The following is a 20,000-nucleotide window of genomic DNA, read 5'->3' as shown; positions in this document are numbered from 1 at the left end:
AGGTAATATTTTTTTTTAAATTGAGAAATATTTGTTTTTTTATTATTTACACAAATATTTCAATTTCATACTTTTTCTGTGAGCCTAAGCGGCTCATTTTAAGAAATAGGTTTAAAATTGTAGTAGAGTGGGTTCGTGCCGAGAAACTCTGACTTAAGAGTCCGCGACACCACGGGACTTCAAGAGTTTATTACAGTGAAAAAAATCACTTTTATTTATTTGACACCCCCCCCTAGGAATCGAACCAAGGACCTCCAGAACGGTAGCCGAGCGTGATGACCATTTCACAACGGAGGCGGACATATCAGGAAGAATATTAGGCACTCCATCAGCTTACAAACTGACTAACCATCGTCGCTTTCCGCAGGGATGGGCAGAGAAAATATAATGCCACACGACTCTGTTTTTGGAAAAAATCCATACCTCTTCCATATTCATGCATCTCCTCATATGTTTTAAATCCCCGGCGATTATTCCGGGTTTTCGATTGTTGAAAATATATACTTGAAACACTTATCATCATTCTTTCATTTATTTGAAGATCAAGATTACACTGCATCTACAAGATGCAACGACTTATTCATCATTGGATATGGATAAAAATTAGAAATATTTTGTTAAAATTTGTCATTGACAAAATAATTTGAAAAATAATACTTACGTTATTTTCTTTAAATCTCCATCCCCAAGTCCTTTGATAGATACTTTCCTGAAGGCAATTTTAATGCCATCATTTTTGCCAGTCCCAAAGGCAGCTGTTTTTATTTCATCAGCAGTCAAAGGATCCAAACTAATCAATCCTCTCGAAGGATCTCCTTTGGCATAAGGCTTGATGGCAATTTTGCTTTGTTTGAAAATGCAATCGTTTAAGTTAGGATCGCTGCGGTAACATGGCGTCAAGTAAGATGCTATAGAACAATCAAAATATTTTAAATAATCATTGAAATATACTGAAAAATTTGTGAATGAAATAACCGTTGTTTATAATATGGATAACGAAAAGAAAAAAAAGTTTTTTTACCATTTTATGGTTGTGTAATAATTCGAAAATAATCTCACACGCAATCATAAAAATCTCTGTTAACCTAATGAAAAATACAAACTTAGCCACAGATGTTTCTTTAGAAATTTTAAATATTTTACTTTTAGAAAAAACCGTGTGGACCGATGTGTGTGTGTGCGTGTGTAAATGTAAATATACAAGTATATATGCCACCTTTAGAAATTGATTGATATTATTTCCTGTTTTGAATATTGAAAGCATTAACTTTGTGGATCATATTGATATATTATTTCGAGAAATAAAAATACTTTGTGTTCTGATCTACTCACATTTTTACTAACCAACTAGTTTCGGCAACAACCTGTTGCCCTCTTCAGGGTTTATTTATTACTTGTAATAAATAAACCCTGAAGAGTATGTAACAAAGTATTTTTATTTCTCGAAATAATAGATATTATTTCCAATTACAAGTAGAATGGTGAATAATAAACAATATGTAAAACGCCACCCAATCCAACCAATAACAGGCTACGGAAACACCGAAATATCTAAATTCTATGTCAAATTTAACATTTTTATCTATTTTGAAATATCGATAAAAATCTTGCATCAAATAACTAATCTATCTGTGACCAAATCTAGCTGACACGTATGTACATAAAAATTCAGGAGTGCTATAATATTTACTGATTTGTCATTTATACTGTGGCATAAATAACGATTAAATACAAAAATAAAACACTTTTACAGGACCACTTTTTATTTTATTAATGTAAATAAGAGCAATTTCGAAAATCTTGTTCTCAAAACTAGCCGTGGTTACATTAGTAAATTTAAAATGTTAAAAAGTAAATTTAAAATACCAGTGTTGACAGATTGATAAAATCTGATTACAAGCATTTAGTTGTAAAAAAGGGTGAGTATGGAAGATAAAAGAATATAAATTTGCCATAATCTCGTACATTTCAATAAAACTAACTTTAAAAAAGGCGAAAAAAGTATTTATGTACTTACGGAGAGCTATTCCACGAACTAAATCAACGTTTATTATTGCAATGGCTAAACATAATATGAGAAATTTCATTTTTCCAAATTTATAAATATATTTTTGTTAGAGTCTGATAAAATTGTTGCAGTTTAAAACAACGGATACACTTGTCTATTGCGCGTTCTTCTGTATTTATCTAAACAGCTTTTATGAAATCTTTGCTTTATATAAAACACGGATTATTGCAACTCTTGTTATGTCGTTGTGCGTCACCTACAAACCCTTCAATGCTAAGTTCATGCAATTATAATATCAAGATTATAGAAGCTGAAGGTTATAAATATGTATTGAATGAACCGTTTGTTCGCAGAATAAAACCATATATTTGTTTAAATACAAATAACTCCAATAATTCTTATTAAATTTGGAAACAAATAAACCTTAGCTCGCTTAGAAAATTACCTGAAGAATAAATAGTATTTACGTTGAAACATTTTTTTACTTTACTACGAAAACAAATGCGTTTTAATTTTTTTCTTATAATTTCGTGAAATATTGAATAAAATATAGTTTTAATACAAAAATTTAATTTGAGATATTTCAAACAATTCCGCTCTTAATCCCTTTATTCCATTTTTTTCATACAAGTTATTTTTCATTTATACTAGTATTGCACGACACTTTAATCTAAGAGTGGTGACTGACTGGAGCATTTCGTCGAAATGTAACGTCGTAACATCGCTCGCGGGGAGCATCAGCGAGCATCCGAAACAATGGATGGAGCGCTCGGCTCGCTGTACTGACTATACGAATGCTCGCATCGTAACGTGTTACGTTACGACGAAATGGCTCCGGTCAGTCACCACCCTAATAGAAAAGTGTTCGATGTCACTTTATACTGGCATATATTTCTCTGGAGTAACTTACTTTTTCAACTTGTATTTTTCATTGTATTTTTTTTATAATTATTATTTTAATCTACTTTATATGTTAAATATATATGTACATATCTAAATAAAATCAAATATATTTCTCAAACCCTTCGTACATTTTGCTAATTATACGAAAAAGAGGGTTAGAAAATAATAAACTCTGACAATTTTGAATAAAAAAAATGATGTCAATCATTTTAATCTCTGTTGCAGAAAATGAAAACTTTTACTTCCTAAAAACACTTTTTTTTTAAATGCCAACAGAGAAAATGTTCAACAATATTGAAATTTTTTAGATATAAGTAATATGCATTCAAAAAAAATATTTATGAAACTTTTCCACTATAATGCATGAGATAATTAATTCATCATGCAAACAAGTACGCATATGTCCTTACTAGATAGAAAATTTCCGGTTTTCTTGTCATTTATGATAAGTAATATGCAGATATATTAAATATATCATACAAACATCGATAGAGGTGTACCAAGGTAATATTATTAATATTCACTTATTCTTAAAATCACTTATAACAGACCATTAACATTTGGTGAGTATTTTGTGTTATTATTGATTTTTTTACGATAAAATAAACTTAAATTAACGATGGGTTCAAAATCAAAAGGTGAAGAGCCCAGATACTGAACGTTTGCACTCCAGTGAGGCCCTTTGCAATTTGCTTTTTGGATGAAAACATTATTACGATACAGCAATACGCGAACAAAAAATTTACAATTTTTGGTTAAATAGGTAATTCAATAACTGTTATGAATAAATTACATAAGGCTTAACAAAGTAATCGTTTTTTTTCCTCACGTCTACTGTTTAAAATTGTTCTGTTTTATAATTTTTATTTATTTTAATTTGAAAGGAGTAACCCGCAAAGTCCCTATTTTAAGAACCTTGTATGCACGTTGGATAGTAAAGATACGGAAAGTAAAATAAATATTATTTTATCAGCATCTACGTTGAATATATCTAGTGCAGTAAATTTATTTCAATTTTAATACGAATGATATCACATATCCCGCATACTATGCAAAATGATGAAATTAGGTTTAATGTGGTACCTAGACGTTTAAACGTATGTATAGTACGTAAATTAATAAGAGGAGGTTCAAATATAATATAAATTTGATTTGATGTTTTTAATTGAAGACTACGATTATTTATTTATTTGAACTTCATGTACAAAAAAAGTACATAAGAGGACTTATTGCTAAAAAGCAATTAGAGAGTTAATAGTACTTAAATATAAAAAATCATAAATTACAAATTACTGCTTTATTAATTCAGCAACTATTTAACATTTTATCTAATATTTATGAGAATCACAAAGTGATGATAATAAGGAAGGCAAAGGAAAAAGAGAGTTTAGGGGAGGAGGTAGAGGGAAAAGCTAAGGGATGAGGATTAATGGACAGTTAGAATTCTAATGATAGATAATAATGTAACAGATTAAAATAATCAGTTTTTTTATTTGATAAATAAAAGCATTCATCTAGGGATCACGTTAACATTATTGGTCTAATTAAATAAAATAAAAGTTGAAGTTTTTTGTACAGTCATAATTTGAACGCCTTTAAAATATATAAGTTTTATGCTAGTAAATTGTACAGAATTTAAGGAATTTATTTTTATGGCATACTATCCTCGTTTGAGCGACACACATAAATACATGATCTAGAATATTCTATGTGCAGTTCGTGTTCATTTCGAAGCTGATAATAATATTTTTTATACCTTGTGTAGATTTTACTCATGATATAATAAAACCCAAAAAAAAAATTCAGGAATAAATAAATATATTTAAAAACATTTGAAATGGCGTCATTTTCCGTAATATTTAGAGTCTCATTTTTGTTGGCTTTAATGTGTTGTTATTTTCGTTGTATAAATGGACAAGGAATGCGTAAGTGTTTTGAAAACAAAAATATATTTGTCAGTTCTCTTTCAATATTTATCCTTTTTTACCTGATGACGCAAGACGTGTTGCGTAAACCTTAAATCCGTTCTTACTTATGTACTCGTATAATAACTACAAGGAAGAAGATTAGTATTTGTTTCATGTGCCATTCTTGAATACACGCGTTTTTTATAATAAAATAAAAAAACGGAATTCACATTTGGTTTGTTTGAATAAAAAACAGTCATCTGTTAAATTATTTGTTAAAATGGATGGTTAGTTTCAAATCCCATCGAGAGCTAAAGTCATATATTCATAAATCGCACCAAAATGTAACAATTTTACAAGTTAGAATTCCTGATTACTTAAAATCATTTATAATGGAGATGTAACGTTTTGGTGAGGACCTCTACTGTTCACCTCTGTGTAAGCGCCCTTGAGGTAATATTTTACGAAAATGGCGCTGTATACATTATCCAAAATAATTTAAAAAAATATTTAAACCTCATATCTTAATTGTGTTTTTAGCAAAGTACTTAAAGGCCTGTCGCCGTTCGGACCCAAATTTAAACAAATGCGCATTGAGACAAGCGAGATCTTCTGCAGTTCTTTTCGCCCGAGGTGATCCTGTTAGAGGTAATCCGAGGTTGGATCCTCTAGAGGTAAAGGAGATAAAAACAGCCACCTTCGAGACGACCAGGTTTACAGGGATGAAGATATTCTTCTCCAACAGTGTGGTCACAGGCCTGGGCGATCTATCAGTGAAAGATTTCAAGTTGGTACCTTTTTATATAATAAAATATTTTTTTGAGAAAGTCAATATGAAGTAGAATTTTCATTCATATTTATTTATTTCATCAATTGATTCGGCAGTCACTTATTCCGGTATTTACTATGTAAAATATTAGTGAAATATAAACATATTTATTTAATTAGAGACTCATTATTTACACATGATGTATTGTTTAAAACTCACTTTAAATTTCATGAACATACCAGTTTTTAAAAGTAATGTTTTTTATTTCCAAATAAAATGATATTATTAGCATGAGAAAAAAACTTTGAAAGTAAAAATATATTTTTTTATAGTAGAAAGATTTGTTTGTCCGAGGCTAAGTTCTCTTTGCTGTGAGCGTTGGATCTTTTTTAAGGCATATAGGCTGATAACCTTGCACACCAACCCTCCCCGTTTCTCATCCTTCTTCAGTATTTGAGATAGAATAAGATCAGCCAGGATCAGGGAAATATGCGAGATCGAAGATGTCGTTAGGTGGGGAAGGCAACGAAGGAGACAATGGTATGCGCATGTGAGGAGAATGGAACCATCCAGACTCCCCCACATCGCACTGTAGACGACTCCCGGGCAGACCGTCAAAGAGATGGATCGATAGCTGGAAATCGACATCGCAGGAGGCTAATCCCCCTTGAAAACTGGCCACAAGGCCTACATCAAGAAGAATAATGAATTGTTAAAAAAATCTTTTTATTTATATTTTAATTTTGAAAAATCATTATTTAAAACAGTTGCAAAGAGTACATATTGATTCTGTACTAAACTCTGTTGCTTCATTTAAAGCTAGAAATAACATATTCAGAAAGTACATACATTTTTTTTCTAAGATATCAAAGTAATTGATGTAGTTACATGTCTAATTTCAGTAATTGCAGATATCCTTTTGAAATTTTAGGATAGATGTTAAAAACAGAAAATTTTCTGCAAACTTAATAGGAGACCTCAACATTGCTTCTTACTACAAAATGACGGGATATTTTCTTTTCTTACCACTAAGCGGAAGTGGACCTTCAAACACTTCCCTCAGTAAGTTATTTTAAGATTAAAAATAAGTAATCATCTGTTTTTTTATTTTTCATTTTTTGTTTTCTGTTAAAGTAAAGTATTTGTAGTTTATATTAACACATTTAATCTTATTCAACATTTTATAATATCTATTGTATTCTTGCCAGTGCCCTTTACTATAACCTAAAATATGATATAATGTATACCCACACACAGGCCATGCCTTTGTGGGATCTTTTTTTGGATTTATTTTATTTTTTATTTTTTTACTTGTATATTATGTTGTGAAATGCAAAAGAATTAAAAAAAAAGAAATATGAAAAGTTCAATACGAAATTTCCAAAGAATTTTAAAAATTTCACTGCGTATTTAGTAAACTGATATAATATTTTACTTTGTGGTATGGTAATATAACACTCTCCTTATCATTTATCTTTCACTTTTTGTAATATCTTTTAAAAACACAACTTCATGACTACCGGTTTTGGAATAACCATCCTATCGTCAGTCTACAGTTGACCTGACTGAAGATAGGATGGTTATTCCAAAATCCGAATTCCGAAAGTGAGAAAATATGTTAACATGTTTGTTGAATACAATATTGGCATAGAGATAATAATATTACATCGATTGTTGCGCGGTATGTACAATAATCCTGAAATTATCCGGGGCATTGGTCTGTATGTTCCCGATAGTTACCTAAGACAGCGTCAGCATAGATTGTTTTACATTCTCATATACAGGACCAACCCAATGGTTATGCCTGTAGGAACCATTGCCAATGTTGAACATTATCACATTGGATATTGATCTGTTCCATGTGTCCGAAAGAGTTTTCCGAAGCGGAATTCTTCTTGCTTGGTTTTAATATATATGCCTTGAATTTTGTTTGTTATGTATTGAAAATATTTGTATAAGTGATACCATCCCTTCGATTTTTCTAGCAAACGTGAACATCTCGTACATTTTTCAATATGATTTAGTAAAAAACGAGAAAGATATCACATACATGAAGTTCTCTGGCGATAACTTGGACTTAAATATTGGATTCGCTGTGTTTCACATGGATAACTTGTTTTATGGTCTAAACATATTTTGTAAGTATATGTATATTTTGGTCAGCACGCTCGGCTACCGTATTGGAGGTCCCGGGTTCGATTCTCAGGGTGGTTTCAAATAAATATAAGTGAATTTTTCACTAAAATATTTATAATTCAGTATAACTTTGGACTGGTACCTTAAGCGGAGGGCTGATCACCTTTCCTTCATATGTTAACGATCAAGATGACACTGCGTTTAAATGATGCAGTGCCCTATGCAGCATCGGGTGAGGATGAGGGTTTGAAGAAAAAAAAGTACCCAACATTTAACTGGAGGAAATAGAAATCTGATGCTATTAGTTAATTCTTATTTTGTGATGAATAATTTCTCATTATTTAATTATTGTTTTTTAAGGATCCTTTTAAAATTATGTAATGAATAAAACGCATCATATTTTTTTTTTAAATCCATACGGATGTAAAAACATCCGAAAAAATGTTTTGCAGTTATTTTCCTGACTTTCGCTTTGGATAGGCATCCGAATGGTTCATGAGACCTTTTGAACAATATTCAAAAGGTTTGTGTAAAATGGCAAAGGTCTTTTATTGTGTAAATACTGTATTATTAAATATTAATAGCTTATTGATTTTATTCCTTACAATTTTCTCAATCTACGCGTAGGTAAGTCATAAAAGTGTAATGATGAAAATACATTAAAGCATATGACGTTGATACGCGTATTTTACCAAGTTACGAAGTATGCATTTAATTGTGTATGTAAATATTAATGTATTATATATATATATATATATATATATATATATATATATATATATATATATATATATATATATATATATATATATATATATATATACATATATATATATATATATATATATATATATATATATATATATATATATATATATATATATATATACATATATTTATATATATATATATATATATATATATATATATATATAAATATATACATATATATAAATATATATATATATATACACGTATACGATACGGAACGATACGCGTATTTTACCAAGTTACGAAGTATGCATTTAATTGTGTATGTAAATATTAATGTATTATATATATATATATATATATATATATATATATATATATATATATATATATATATATATATATATATATATATATATATATATATATATATATATATATATATATATATATATATATATATATATATATATATCTATATATATATATATATATTTATATATATAATATATATATATATATATATATATATATATATATATATATATATATATATATATATATATATATATATATATATATATACATATATATATATATATATATATATACATATAAATATACATATATATATAAATACATATATATATATATATATATATATATATATATATATATATATATATATATATATATATATATATATATATATATATATATATATATATTTATATATATATATATATATATATATATATATATATATATATATATATATATATATATATATATATATATAATATATATATATATATATATATATATATATATATATATATTTTTATATATACACATATATATATATATATATATATATATATATATATATATATATATATATATATATATATATATATATATATATATATATATATATATATATATTTATATATATGTAAATATATAATGTATATAAATATATGTGTGTAAATATATATTTTGAAAAGTCGGGAGCAGTAACATATATTTTACATGATGTGATTTTTTAACCGGTAAATATGTACAACTTTTAATTATATTGTTAAGCAACTGTCTTTCGTATATTAAAGAGTTAAGACACGTGATACTTATACTTAGTACACGTGCACTTAATTACGTTAGAAAATGATACAATCTTCGAGAAATAATTACATTAATACTGTTGACAGTACTCAATTAAAGCCATAATTTTATTATATCTACAAAAATAAATATAAAAACGAAATATGTATCAAAATTGAACAAACGAAGAAATTCACTTATGGTTGGAAAAATAATTTTTTTTTTTATAAGTAATAAAACAAACCTTGAAGAGAGCAATAGGTTGTTGCCGAAACTAGTTGGTTTTTAATAAAAAAAATTAGTGTATAAAAATCAAAGTCTTTTTATTTCTCTAAATAATATATTACAATGATCCACAAAGTTAATGCTTTAAATATGCCTAATATTTTAATTATTTTAAGTTTTAGTTTTGAAAGAGTTTTGTGTTTATATCGATTATCCTATTATAATCATCATAACGATGACAAATTTTGTACCTTATCTAAGACCATATTACGTCTAATGCTTTTTTTTTGTTTCCAGCTGGAACCGCGAATAATTTACTTAACGATAATTGGAGAGACGTGGTCGCCCAATTAAGTCCGCCGTTCATCAAAGTTCTCAAAGAAACCTTCTCGAATGCAGCTAGCATCCTCCTGTCACAAGTTCCTTATGACGAATTGCTTTTGCCATGATATCCTTAAGACCATTAAAAGAAGAAAAAAACAGCAAACCTCAATCGTACGCCTTCATAAATCATGGAGTTATTTCTTCATTACTTAAATTTAACCATTCTTACTAAGCAGCTCACCAGTTTTACTACTCACTAAAACTTTTACAATACAATAAAAAAGTTTAAAACAAAAAAATGTTTTTTTAAATTTTATTATTAAAACGTTTATTTATCACAGATATGACGAATGTTAAAAATACATAAAAAAACAAAACAAATTCCATTATATTGTTCACCGCATTATATTTGTCCACCTCCGTAGTGTAATGGTCAGCAAGCTCAGCTACCGTTCTGGAGGTCCCGGTTCGATTCCCATGAGGGGGGGGTCAAATAATTATAAAAGTGATTATTTTCACTCTAAGATTTATTCAATATTACCCTGGAATTGTACCCAAAGCGGAGCTTTACTTCACGTGTTAACGATCAAGATAACATTGCATTTGTATGATCCAGTACCCTTTGCTCCATTGGGATGCAGATAAGGGTTTGAAGAAGAAAATTGTTCACAATATTTTCAGTGTGTTCAAATCCTTGTTCACAAACTGGGTTAATCCATTAAGGCGTCATTTATATTGACAAATTAACCAAAATAAAGAAGAATATGGATGTCATGGTATTAACTTAAGGGTGTTTACTTAATTTATTTCAGTATAAGTATGAAATATCGAGTGTTTTTCAAATTATAATAAATGTTTTAATGCTTACAATAAGAAAAAAATTTAAGAAAAAAATAATCAATAGCTTAAAAAACTTAATTATTAGTTTTATTTTTATGGTATGAGGAGAAGCTCATCATAGGGCACTTGGGATAGGAAGGACTTGGCCGCATCCTTGAATCCTTCCCTTATCGCGTTCACTACAGGTGGAGCCAGCTCACCTAAAACCTCTTTCCAGTTTTCGTTCAGAAGAGTGTTAGTAGTATCGCCTGTTGAAATAATAAAATAAATTATTTGGTATAAGTAAAAACTCATGCGAAAAATATTATGTTATTTATTGATTTGGCATTAACTTTGTGGAATGACATGATTATTTTATTAAAATTAATCACTTGAATATACCACTTTAATGAGTTTTGTTTATATTTACGACTAGTTTCAAAAACGACAGATGTTTTCATCTTCCGGTACAAATTAAGTTTTAATTTGTACCAGAAGATGAAAACATGTGTCGTTTTCGAAACTAGTCGTAAATATAAATAAAACTCATTAAAGTGGTATATTCAAATGTTTAATTTTAATAAAAAAAATAGTCTGAGTGGATGTCAGTCTTCAGCCTTTAGTTGTTTTTCATGTTGGTCCTTGAGTCGACCAAAAAGCACCAAGAAATATGAAAAAATGAAGAGCAATATGGTAGTCTGGATATTTATAGGTTGGTTTTAGTGATCATTCTAACAGTGTAACAGTTACCGTTCTATCCATTCTACAACAACATTTTAATTTTTTAAATCATATAATTCATATATATCATGTAATTCACACATTATTTCATGTGTGAGTTCCCGTCAGTATCTATTCATAAAAATACCACCTGAATGGAGATACCCATAAATTTAATTAAATAAAAACGGTAAACATTCATTTAATAATGATGTAAACTCTAATAAAAAGATAATCACTTTATGACTGGATAAAAAATTATTACATTTTATATTAATGAAACTGTAAATTGCTAAAAACAAGGAAAGCAACGGAAAAAGGATCAGGTGAGGAGTTGAGGGTTGAGGCAAAGGAAACAAAAGAAGAATCATAGGATGGACAGTAAGGGTTCCATAGATAGATATATTAATAATGTTTTAGTTAGTAGTGAAGAACTTACCGAGAACTTTGTCTCCGTTGAAAAGATTTTCAAGTTTGAAAGATGCATTCCCAACTTCGTACTTCATATCATCTTTGGTAAATTTAGAATATTCAACTCCATCTTTCTTAATTATATCGTAATCAAAAGTATACGACAGCTTTACATCACCTGAAAAAAATCATTTCTTAAAAAAAAAAACAAAGATTTTTGATTTTTTCAGTAGAGCGTATTTTGTTATTTTATTTAATCTTTCTGTATTCAGATATAGCAAACTTTTGTATAATTTTTGCTCAATAACGTAGGCTAAACTAGGTATATATAATGGAGTCCTGGTACCTTTAGTAATGTATTGAAGTGAAGCTTGAAGCTAAATAGGGATGAGAGTAAACTGAATGTAATATAAGTACGATCATTTCATTAAATAAGCGTCAAAACGATGTATGATAGATATTTGAATGGTGAAGTATGAAAATAATGATGTAGTAAGATGAGGGTAATCTGATGAAGTAAAAGCATAGAAATACGAAGGATTTTTTTTCTTCAAAAGCGATTCAAATACTTGACAGGTCAGGAGTCAGAAGAAATTCAGAAATATGGAAGAGAATATTAATATTTGCAAAGACATATTGCTGTTGTGTTCTATCCTCTCTACGTACCCCTTCAGAGAAACGGCATGACGGTTAGATAATTTTTTTTAGTTACGTTTCCTAGCTGGCATCTTGGTTGTTATCACATTTACATGCCATGTTCATTAGCAAAGAAAAAATAAGTTATAATAAAAGTTAATCTTTTAATACACGCAGTATTGCAACATACAACATTTGTATAAGAAAAAGGCTAAGTAAAACATACAAAATTCTCAAGTCAGGACAGCTTTTGGTTTTAAAAACAAGATAAGAATAATAAAAAATAAAAACAAAACAGAAATGAATACAAAAAAACATTCAAGTACCAGTTTTAAATTAGGACTGTCAGATTGAAAAGGGTCAGAAGTTTTTAGTGGGATTATCTTAAACTATGATCTATACAATTCGCCATTATTAAGACGAATACAGAAAAAAATCTAAAAAACGAAACACGACTTTTATTTTGAAGATTTACCAATCCGATATATTCTGACAACCTATCAATAATCATCAAGAAACAAGTTTTTTGTGCATTATGTTTGACAAAGGATTTTTGGCTGGATAAGTGCGCATATGATGTTTGGATTTTATCAAGATATTTAAGTTTGCATCATTTCGTTAGCTATAATAATAATATTACAACGCTATATTTACATCTTTGTACAATATGCATAAACTTGAGTTTAAAAAATAAACAAAGGCTTTGTAAGTGTTCAGTTATGTACAATGGTAAAGAAAAACATAGAGCTAGTATTCTTAAAGCCTTTTTATTTTATTTAAATAATCTTTTTTTCTTACTGTTTTTTGTTGTTATTATTAATAAAAACGTATATTTGTATTTATAATACCATGAAAGGATCGATATAGAAATAACTCAATGGATTTGATTGTTCTCCGAAAAACTATATGACTAATGGATATCTGTTCCTTTTGTTCTGTTATGTTTTATAGGTTAATATTTTAATTCAGCTTAGGTTTTCTAATAAAATCTAATTTTTCAACTGATTTAGCTTGAAAATATCGTATTTAAAACCCGGATTATGTAATGACTTCTTTTTAAAGTAATCGTTATTTCATTCGGTGTTTTAGTTTGGTCGCTGACATCTGTATTGAACAAATAATAAATGGATCGTCATTTTACTTGAATTCTTGTATGAAAATTCAAACCTCGAAACAAATTCTTTAAAAAAATATGTTGACAATCCAAGGCTCCAGTATATTCATTTGAACAAAGGCTATCAGACAATTGACCAAGACAATAAATGAATCAAATCAGACCATACACCGAAAAATAAAGATATGAATGGAAAAATATGACAAATAATATCAGTTAATAAATTCACAAATAATTTTAGAAGAAATCATTATAAACCTAATTAGAGGTATATTATCATCGCCGACGGGATATTACTGCAAGTTTAATAATAAACTGTATTCTTCAATTATTAATTTAAAAGTGTTACTTATAAAAATAAATTTTAAGACAACGTTGTTAATTTTTTTGTTTTTCCTACTTACGTAAACTCACGTGTGATTTTCCTTTGCCTATTAAAGGAAATATGAGCAGACGTCCACTTAGATCGTACTTAGCGTCCATGTTCAAACTTACTACAGCTTTAGCGTGGAATTTTTGTTTGACTACGTCAATACTGAAAGTAAAAAAAAAAAAAATAATAATTGACATTAAAAATAACACAAAATGCAAATATATAATAAAATAAAAATCGTGCTACGCAACCGGTGTGCCGTGAGCCGGATATAGGTGAGTCTTGGTCAAATTCAATGTTTTTGACATTTTACAATTTTTCATTATGTATTTAATACATAATGAAAAATTACTTTCCCTAATTTTGTCTGTTTTTTTAAACTTAGCATAGAATAATTATTATAACCTTTAACTTTTTCAATGGTCATATATTTTACATACATATTTTACCTTTTGGTGTGCCGCGGAAGTCTAGAAAGAATTTTGGTATTTCGTAAGTGAGAAAAGGTTGACGAGCACTGATCTAAATGATGCACTTCAAAAAATCAAAAATAATATTTTACAAAACTTCGTTTTGTTTCGATTTAAGACCATCTACACACAAAGTTTCTAAATATTCAAGTATTTTTTTTTTCTGTAGATTTTTTTTTATACCGTTTTTTTTTTCTTATTTTCGATTCCATATTAAATAACACAATTGAACAGTTTCGCAAGAGGTTTAAAGGTAGTGGTATTTACCAAGGGACATTTAATTTTAAAATTGATAGATATTACCATAAAATGACTGCAGAATCAACAAATGATAAAATGTTTTTCTACAACTCAAACATATCGGATTGGAAAGTTTTATCAGACGTTATTTGATTTCTTAACTACAACATTTGCAAACCAGTATGTTTTCTCTGTTTTTTATGTTTTTTTAAACGTAACAGTAATTTAAAATTGGCTAAATCTGGACAGACTCGGGCATAATACATTGGAATAAATACATGCAAAATTCAGATATTTGCATAAAACAGTGTTCATATACATAAAATGCGTTACTTAAAATAATAATGAATCGCTTTACGGCGTCACAAAAATATAAATAAGAAATTGCAACATATTCTTAAAATTTCTCTATATATGGATTTTATTTAAATTTTGTATGTTAGAGAAGTCTATCATGTAATATTGGAATACTTAGCTTGGCTTTATTTCCGATGAATATTTCAGAAACTTATATGTATTTTAAAAATTTCTTTTAAATTAATAAAATATATTACACAATATTTTTAGTGTATCAAAATCTTTGTTCACACTTCTTGGTTTTGTCCACTCTAGAGTTATATTTTTTTTATATTTATATGTCAACATAAATGATGAAGAATATGGAAGTCTGGGCATTTACAGGGGTTATGACCCGTCAAAGGTTAGTTTAAGTGACCATTATATCCACGTGTAAAGACAAATTTATGTGGCGTACAATTCTATCTGCCTACTCCTGCGGGGAAGTATATGGATTTCTGGGTATTTTAAAGGCTTATGACCTGTCTAAGGCTGGTTTAAGTTATCATTTTTTTCAAAATATTTTTTAAATTTTTTTACAAAACATTTTTTACAAATGTATTTACATTTGTAAATACGGATTTATGTGTTGTTCAATTTTTTTTACTTACTCATGCGGAAGCGGCGTGATGGTCAATAAATTAGTTTATTTTTTGGCAAATAATACATAAATGCATCATATCTTGATATAAATTTTATGAAATTTTAGTTAATTTAGACATAAAGAGTAAATCCACTCATGAGTAGGCATAGGTTATAAAACTTAAAAAGCCTTAGTTAGGTCACGATAAGCGGTGTTGCAAAAGCCGTAGCTAGATTTCAGAGTCACTAGGACGTTAGGTTATTCAAAAAAAATATCTTTATATTTATTGTTAGGTAATATATTCAAAATTAAACAAGGTTTATTGGATTGAATTCTACATTTATTTATGTATATGTTAATACGTGACGCGTTTCGTCTTATTAAGACATTTTCAAACACTCAATGTTTTGATAATGTCTATATGTGTTTGATAATGTCTTAATAAGGCGAAACGCGTCACATATTAACATATACAAAAATAAATGTAGAATTCAATCGGATATTACCCAACAATTCAATATGGAATTCTACCACCTATCTGCAGTTGCAATAAAAAAAATATTTATTATTAATCATTTTTGTTGGATTAATCCCACTCAGACAACTTACGATAATTTCGAAATATCCAGATCTTTCAGACCGGTAATCGCAACGTCAGTAAACAGGATTTTGATCCCATTATCCTGGTTCGATCCAAAGGCTGCTGTTTTTATTTGTTTTACTTGCAAAGGGTCGAGACTTGGAATGTTAAGGGCTGGATCTCCCTTGGCAAACGTCTTGGCAGAAGATCTGGCTACATTAAGGGCGCACTCATTCAACTTCGGGTCGAATCTGCGGCAGGCTGTCATATACGAGGCTGTAAAAATCATTGTATTTAATAACGAATACATATATAAAAATAAATCATAACCTCACCATAACAATAAACTACCCATTTTTCCTAATAAATCTTACTAACAACATTTTGAGTGTGTCCAAAAACTTATTTACAAATCTAGATTATCTCAAATTAAACGAGTTAGAATTAAGTGAAGTGATCACTTAAACCAGCCTATGACGGTCGTCAGTCCCGTAAATGCCCAGACTTCTATATTCTTCTTCATCTTTGATGAAATTTCAACAAATAATATAAATACCTACTTGTTTTATATCACTTATTGATATTATTTTTTGACGTCTCAACATAGTTGAAGAAGAATATGGAAGTCTTGGCATTTATGGGGCTCATGACCGTAAGAGGCTGGTTTAAGTGATTACTTTACATACATGTAAAATTTACCGATTCTACCGATTTTACCGATTTTTCTCTGGGTATAAAGTTGTAAAAAAGTTTATTTTGTGCAAAAGAACCTTTGTCAAAAACATTATAATCAAATTTAAAATAAATGGATCAACAACCGTAAACAAAAAACGTAAAAACCTTTTAATTCCAACCATATAAATTTAAAACCTTATAAATTCAATAAAAAAATTGCTGCTTCTCAAAAAACTCGAAACTAACATTTATTTTTTTAAATATTTTTAGTTACATTAACTTTTTAGATTTATTATTATTTTTATTTTTTATTTTTTTTATTTGTTTTCTGTTAGTCAAGTATTTTGTATTTTTTGTATTTAATATTAATACTTTTATTCTATTGTAGTTCTACTTCTTATAATATCTATTGTATTCTTGCCAGTAGCCTTTACTATGACCTAAATTATATTGTATAGGCACACACAGGCCATGCCTTTGTGGGATCTTTTTTTGTATTTATATTTTACATATATTTTTTTTGTATTTGTATTAATATTATGTAATATAATGCAAAAGAATTTAAAATAAGGAAAAAAAAATTGTAAAAAGCATTAAGAAAAAATTTAAAAATAGAAAAATAAGAACTGTTTAAAAATAATAAAAAAGAAAACAAATGAAACTTACGCAATCCTAGTCCATTTAATAATTTAACGTTAACTAATGTTACAAATGCAACAAAGAAAATGGTCGAAAAATACATTTTAAAAGTTTTATTATATTCTTTAATAAAATAAAAAAGCACTTTTCAACTCCCAAAAATTATATAAACGTTCAAGAGAGCACCGTCTTAACCGACTAACGTATATTGAAAATTACGCATGGTTTATATGTATTTTTCGCTCTCTGACAGTAAAAGAACTATGATCAAATTTGACATACTAAAAAAATCTGCTCTCCGCTCATATCCACGTTTCAATTTTACTTCATATAAGTTTGTTGCAGTATTTTTTTCGCTTTGCTGTCTGAACTCCTCTTCAGATGGCCTTGATAATCGAACATATATGATGTATGTACTTTATTGTTAAGAAGCATCAGATTTAATAACTTGTCAATATTTTAATGATTGTATTTATTGTACAATAGCCATATATTAGATAATACATTTTATCTATTATACAATTGTAAAGAGAAAAAAATTCTGCCATTATGAAAATTACCAAGTAAATATAATATTGAATTATTATATAACTTAAAATGATAATATTGTATACCTTTTACCCTTACTAAGATGGTATTTTGATTATGAATCATGGATTTCGAAAATAATACAAGTCGTATATTTTATTTTCAAAAAAATATTTAAAAAAAAAACACATATATATGTTACATCACGTCCATAGAAAGAGGATTTTTTAAAAACTCCATACGAGCAGAACCTACAGATTGCTATTTAATACGTAACTGAGAAATATTCGTACAATTTTTTTAATTTAATGTAAGTGAAAGTGATCATTAAAAATGACATAAAATTTAGATACGTAGGTACTCCATATATTTTTTTAAATATAAATTTTTGCTCTTTTTGGAGTTGTATAGTTTTTTAAATACATGTTAGTAATAAATACGAAACGTCAGTTGAATGCATTTAAAAAAAAACGTTAATTTTCACAATTATGTCATTATTAAAGCCTTTTTGTCAAATACATGACTTATGAAATGTTATTATAAGAATTTTATATTTAAATTTAAGTTTTGAAATTAATATATGGTTTATGTAGTTAAAAAAATGGTATTCTATAACTACATATATAATTATTTTGACGGAAGAAAACCACTAACTTATGAAGTCGATATTCAAAATAAGTACGGAAAAAATGCATATTGCAAAAAGCGCAACGTCATAAAAATCTCAAGGAAAAATGTGCACACGGACATTGACGTATACAATGTACAAAAAAGGCATTAGAAAAAATACGCACAAATAGATTTTAGAAAAAAAAATCAGTAAAAGAAAGAATGGCAAGCGTGAGTAATTGATTTTTTTTTCGGGTAAAATAGTGATTAAAAAAAACATATGGGTATTTAATTTATCGCATCATTATTTAAGCAATATTAAAGATATTTGTTTGAAAATAATACCAAAAGAATTTAATTTAAAAAAAAAATCTTAACAAGAATTAAAAAGAATATGGATGCCTAGGTATTTACAGGTCTTACGACATGTCAAAGGCTGGTTTAAGTTAACACTTTTTATACGTGTGATTCTCCTTTCTACCCATGATTGAAACAACACTCCTCAAATTTCAGATGTTGTATATCTTTTAATTGACACCTTCTTTCATGTGGGAGTTTTCGGCCGCATTTATGATTGAGTTGAGTGAGTTTTCAATAAACAGAGACCTCTTTAAAATGTATGTAAGATTACATCCGAATTGTTTAATGGTTTTAAATTATTTTTTAACAATTTATATTGAACTTATAGTATAATATTTTGACTAGTAATTAACTCACAATATTTTGATTGTGTTTAATTTTTTGTTCACATGTGTGGGTTTTGTCCTTCATCCAACCCTTAACCGCATCCAATGATGCATAGGGCACTGCACCTTGTTATCTTGATCGTTACTTACATGCAGGCAAGGTGATCGCTCCTGCGCTTCTGGGACCAGTCCAGGGTTATATGAAATAAATATTATGGCTTAAACCACTAATATTTATTTTCATCCCCTCTCTAGGAATCGAACCTGGGAGCTCCAGCACGGTAGTGTGGAGGTGGAAATTTTTTCCATTTTCTCTCCTCTGTGCACTTATATATTCGTCATTTTGATATTTCAGCGTAGATGAAGTAAAAGATGAAATAAAAGATTTATATTTTATATTAAAGTATTTTTATATTAAAAAAACAGTTGTTCTATAAAATTGGAGAAACAAAGATAGTTTTTTTTTGCTTTGAGGCAGTCGGTATTTGAAGTAGTTT

The 20,000-nt window shown here is 28.0% G+C and overlaps 3 protein-coding genes across 3 annotated transcripts in view; 1 reads left to right on the top strand and 2 right to left on the bottom strand.

Moving 5' to 3' along the window:
- The window catches only part of LOC148312838 (protein takeout-like), a 5,268-nt gene extending 3,079 nt beyond the window's left edge, over window positions 1-2,189 (bottom strand). Inside the window, exons 1-2 of the mRNA XM_088272699.1 lie at window positions 2,018-2,189; window positions 662-908 (exon numbers count right to left, since the gene is read on the bottom strand). Coding sequence (XP_088128825.1) covers window positions 662-908; window positions 2,018-2,087 — 317 coding nt within the window. The 5' untranslated portion in view covers window positions 2,088-2,189. The remainder of the gene's footprint in view (window positions 1-661; window positions 909-2,017) is intronic.
- A 2,909-nt stretch (window positions 2,190-5,098) lies between these two features.
- Window positions 5,099-10,209, top strand: LOC148312837 (protein takeout-like). Its single transcript, XM_088272604.1, has 4 exons — window positions 5,099-5,105; window positions 5,359-5,605; window positions 6,519-6,649; window positions 10,058-10,209. Exons 1-4 carry the CDS (start codon window positions 5,099-5,101, stop codon window positions 10,207-10,209), a joined length of 537 nt encoding a protein of 178 aa, XP_088128730.1.
- A 174-nt stretch (window positions 10,210-10,383) lies between these two features.
- Window positions 10,384-17,883, bottom strand: LOC148312836 (protein takeout-like). Its single transcript, XM_088272689.1, has 5 exons — window positions 17,708-17,883; window positions 16,396-16,642; window positions 14,189-14,319; window positions 12,063-12,212; window positions 10,384-11,172 (listed from the first exon to the last, which is right to left on the bottom strand). Exons 1-5 carry the CDS (start codon window positions 17,781-17,783, stop codon window positions 11,018-11,020), a joined length of 759 nt encoding a protein of 252 aa, XP_088128815.1. The 5' UTR covers window positions 17,784-17,883; the 3' UTR covers window positions 10,384-11,017.
- Window positions 17,884-20,000: the final 2,117 nt, after the last annotated feature.

Source organism: Brachycentrus maculatus, unplaced genomic scaffold (genome assembly GCF_059751285.1).
Source record: "Brachycentrus maculatus isolate JH-2025_06_01 unplaced genomic scaffold, ASM5975128v1 h1tg000031l, whole genome shotgun sequence".
Lineage (NCBI taxonomy): Eukaryota > Metazoa > Arthropoda > Insecta > Trichoptera > Brachycentridae > Brachycentrus > Brachycentrus maculatus.
Note: the sequence above shows the minus strand (reverse complement) of the source record. Positions and strands in the feature narration are given on the sequence as shown.

Coding starts and splice junctions, on each gene's coding strand:
- LOC148312837 (XM_088272604.1), top strand. Junction 5,606..6,518: donor CTATCAGTGAAAGATTTCAA/GTTGGTACCTTT, acceptor TTGAAATTTTAG/GATAGATGTTAAAAACAGAA. Junction 6,650..10,057: donor ACCTTCAAACACTTCCCTCA/GTAAGTTATTTT, acceptor TTTTGTTTCCAG/CTGGAACCGCGAATAATTTA.
- LOC148312836 (XM_088272689.1), bottom strand. CDS start 17,783: ATGTATTTTTCGACCATTTTCTTTGTTGCATTTGTAACATTAGTTAAC. Junction 16,643..17,707: donor ATTAAATGGACTAGGATTGC/GTAAGTTTCATT, acceptor TGATTTTTACAG/CCTCGTATATGACAGCCTGC. Junction 11,173..12,062: donor CAACGGAGACAAAGTTCTCG/GTAAGTTCTTCA, acceptor TTATTTCAACAG/GCGATACTACTAACACTCTT.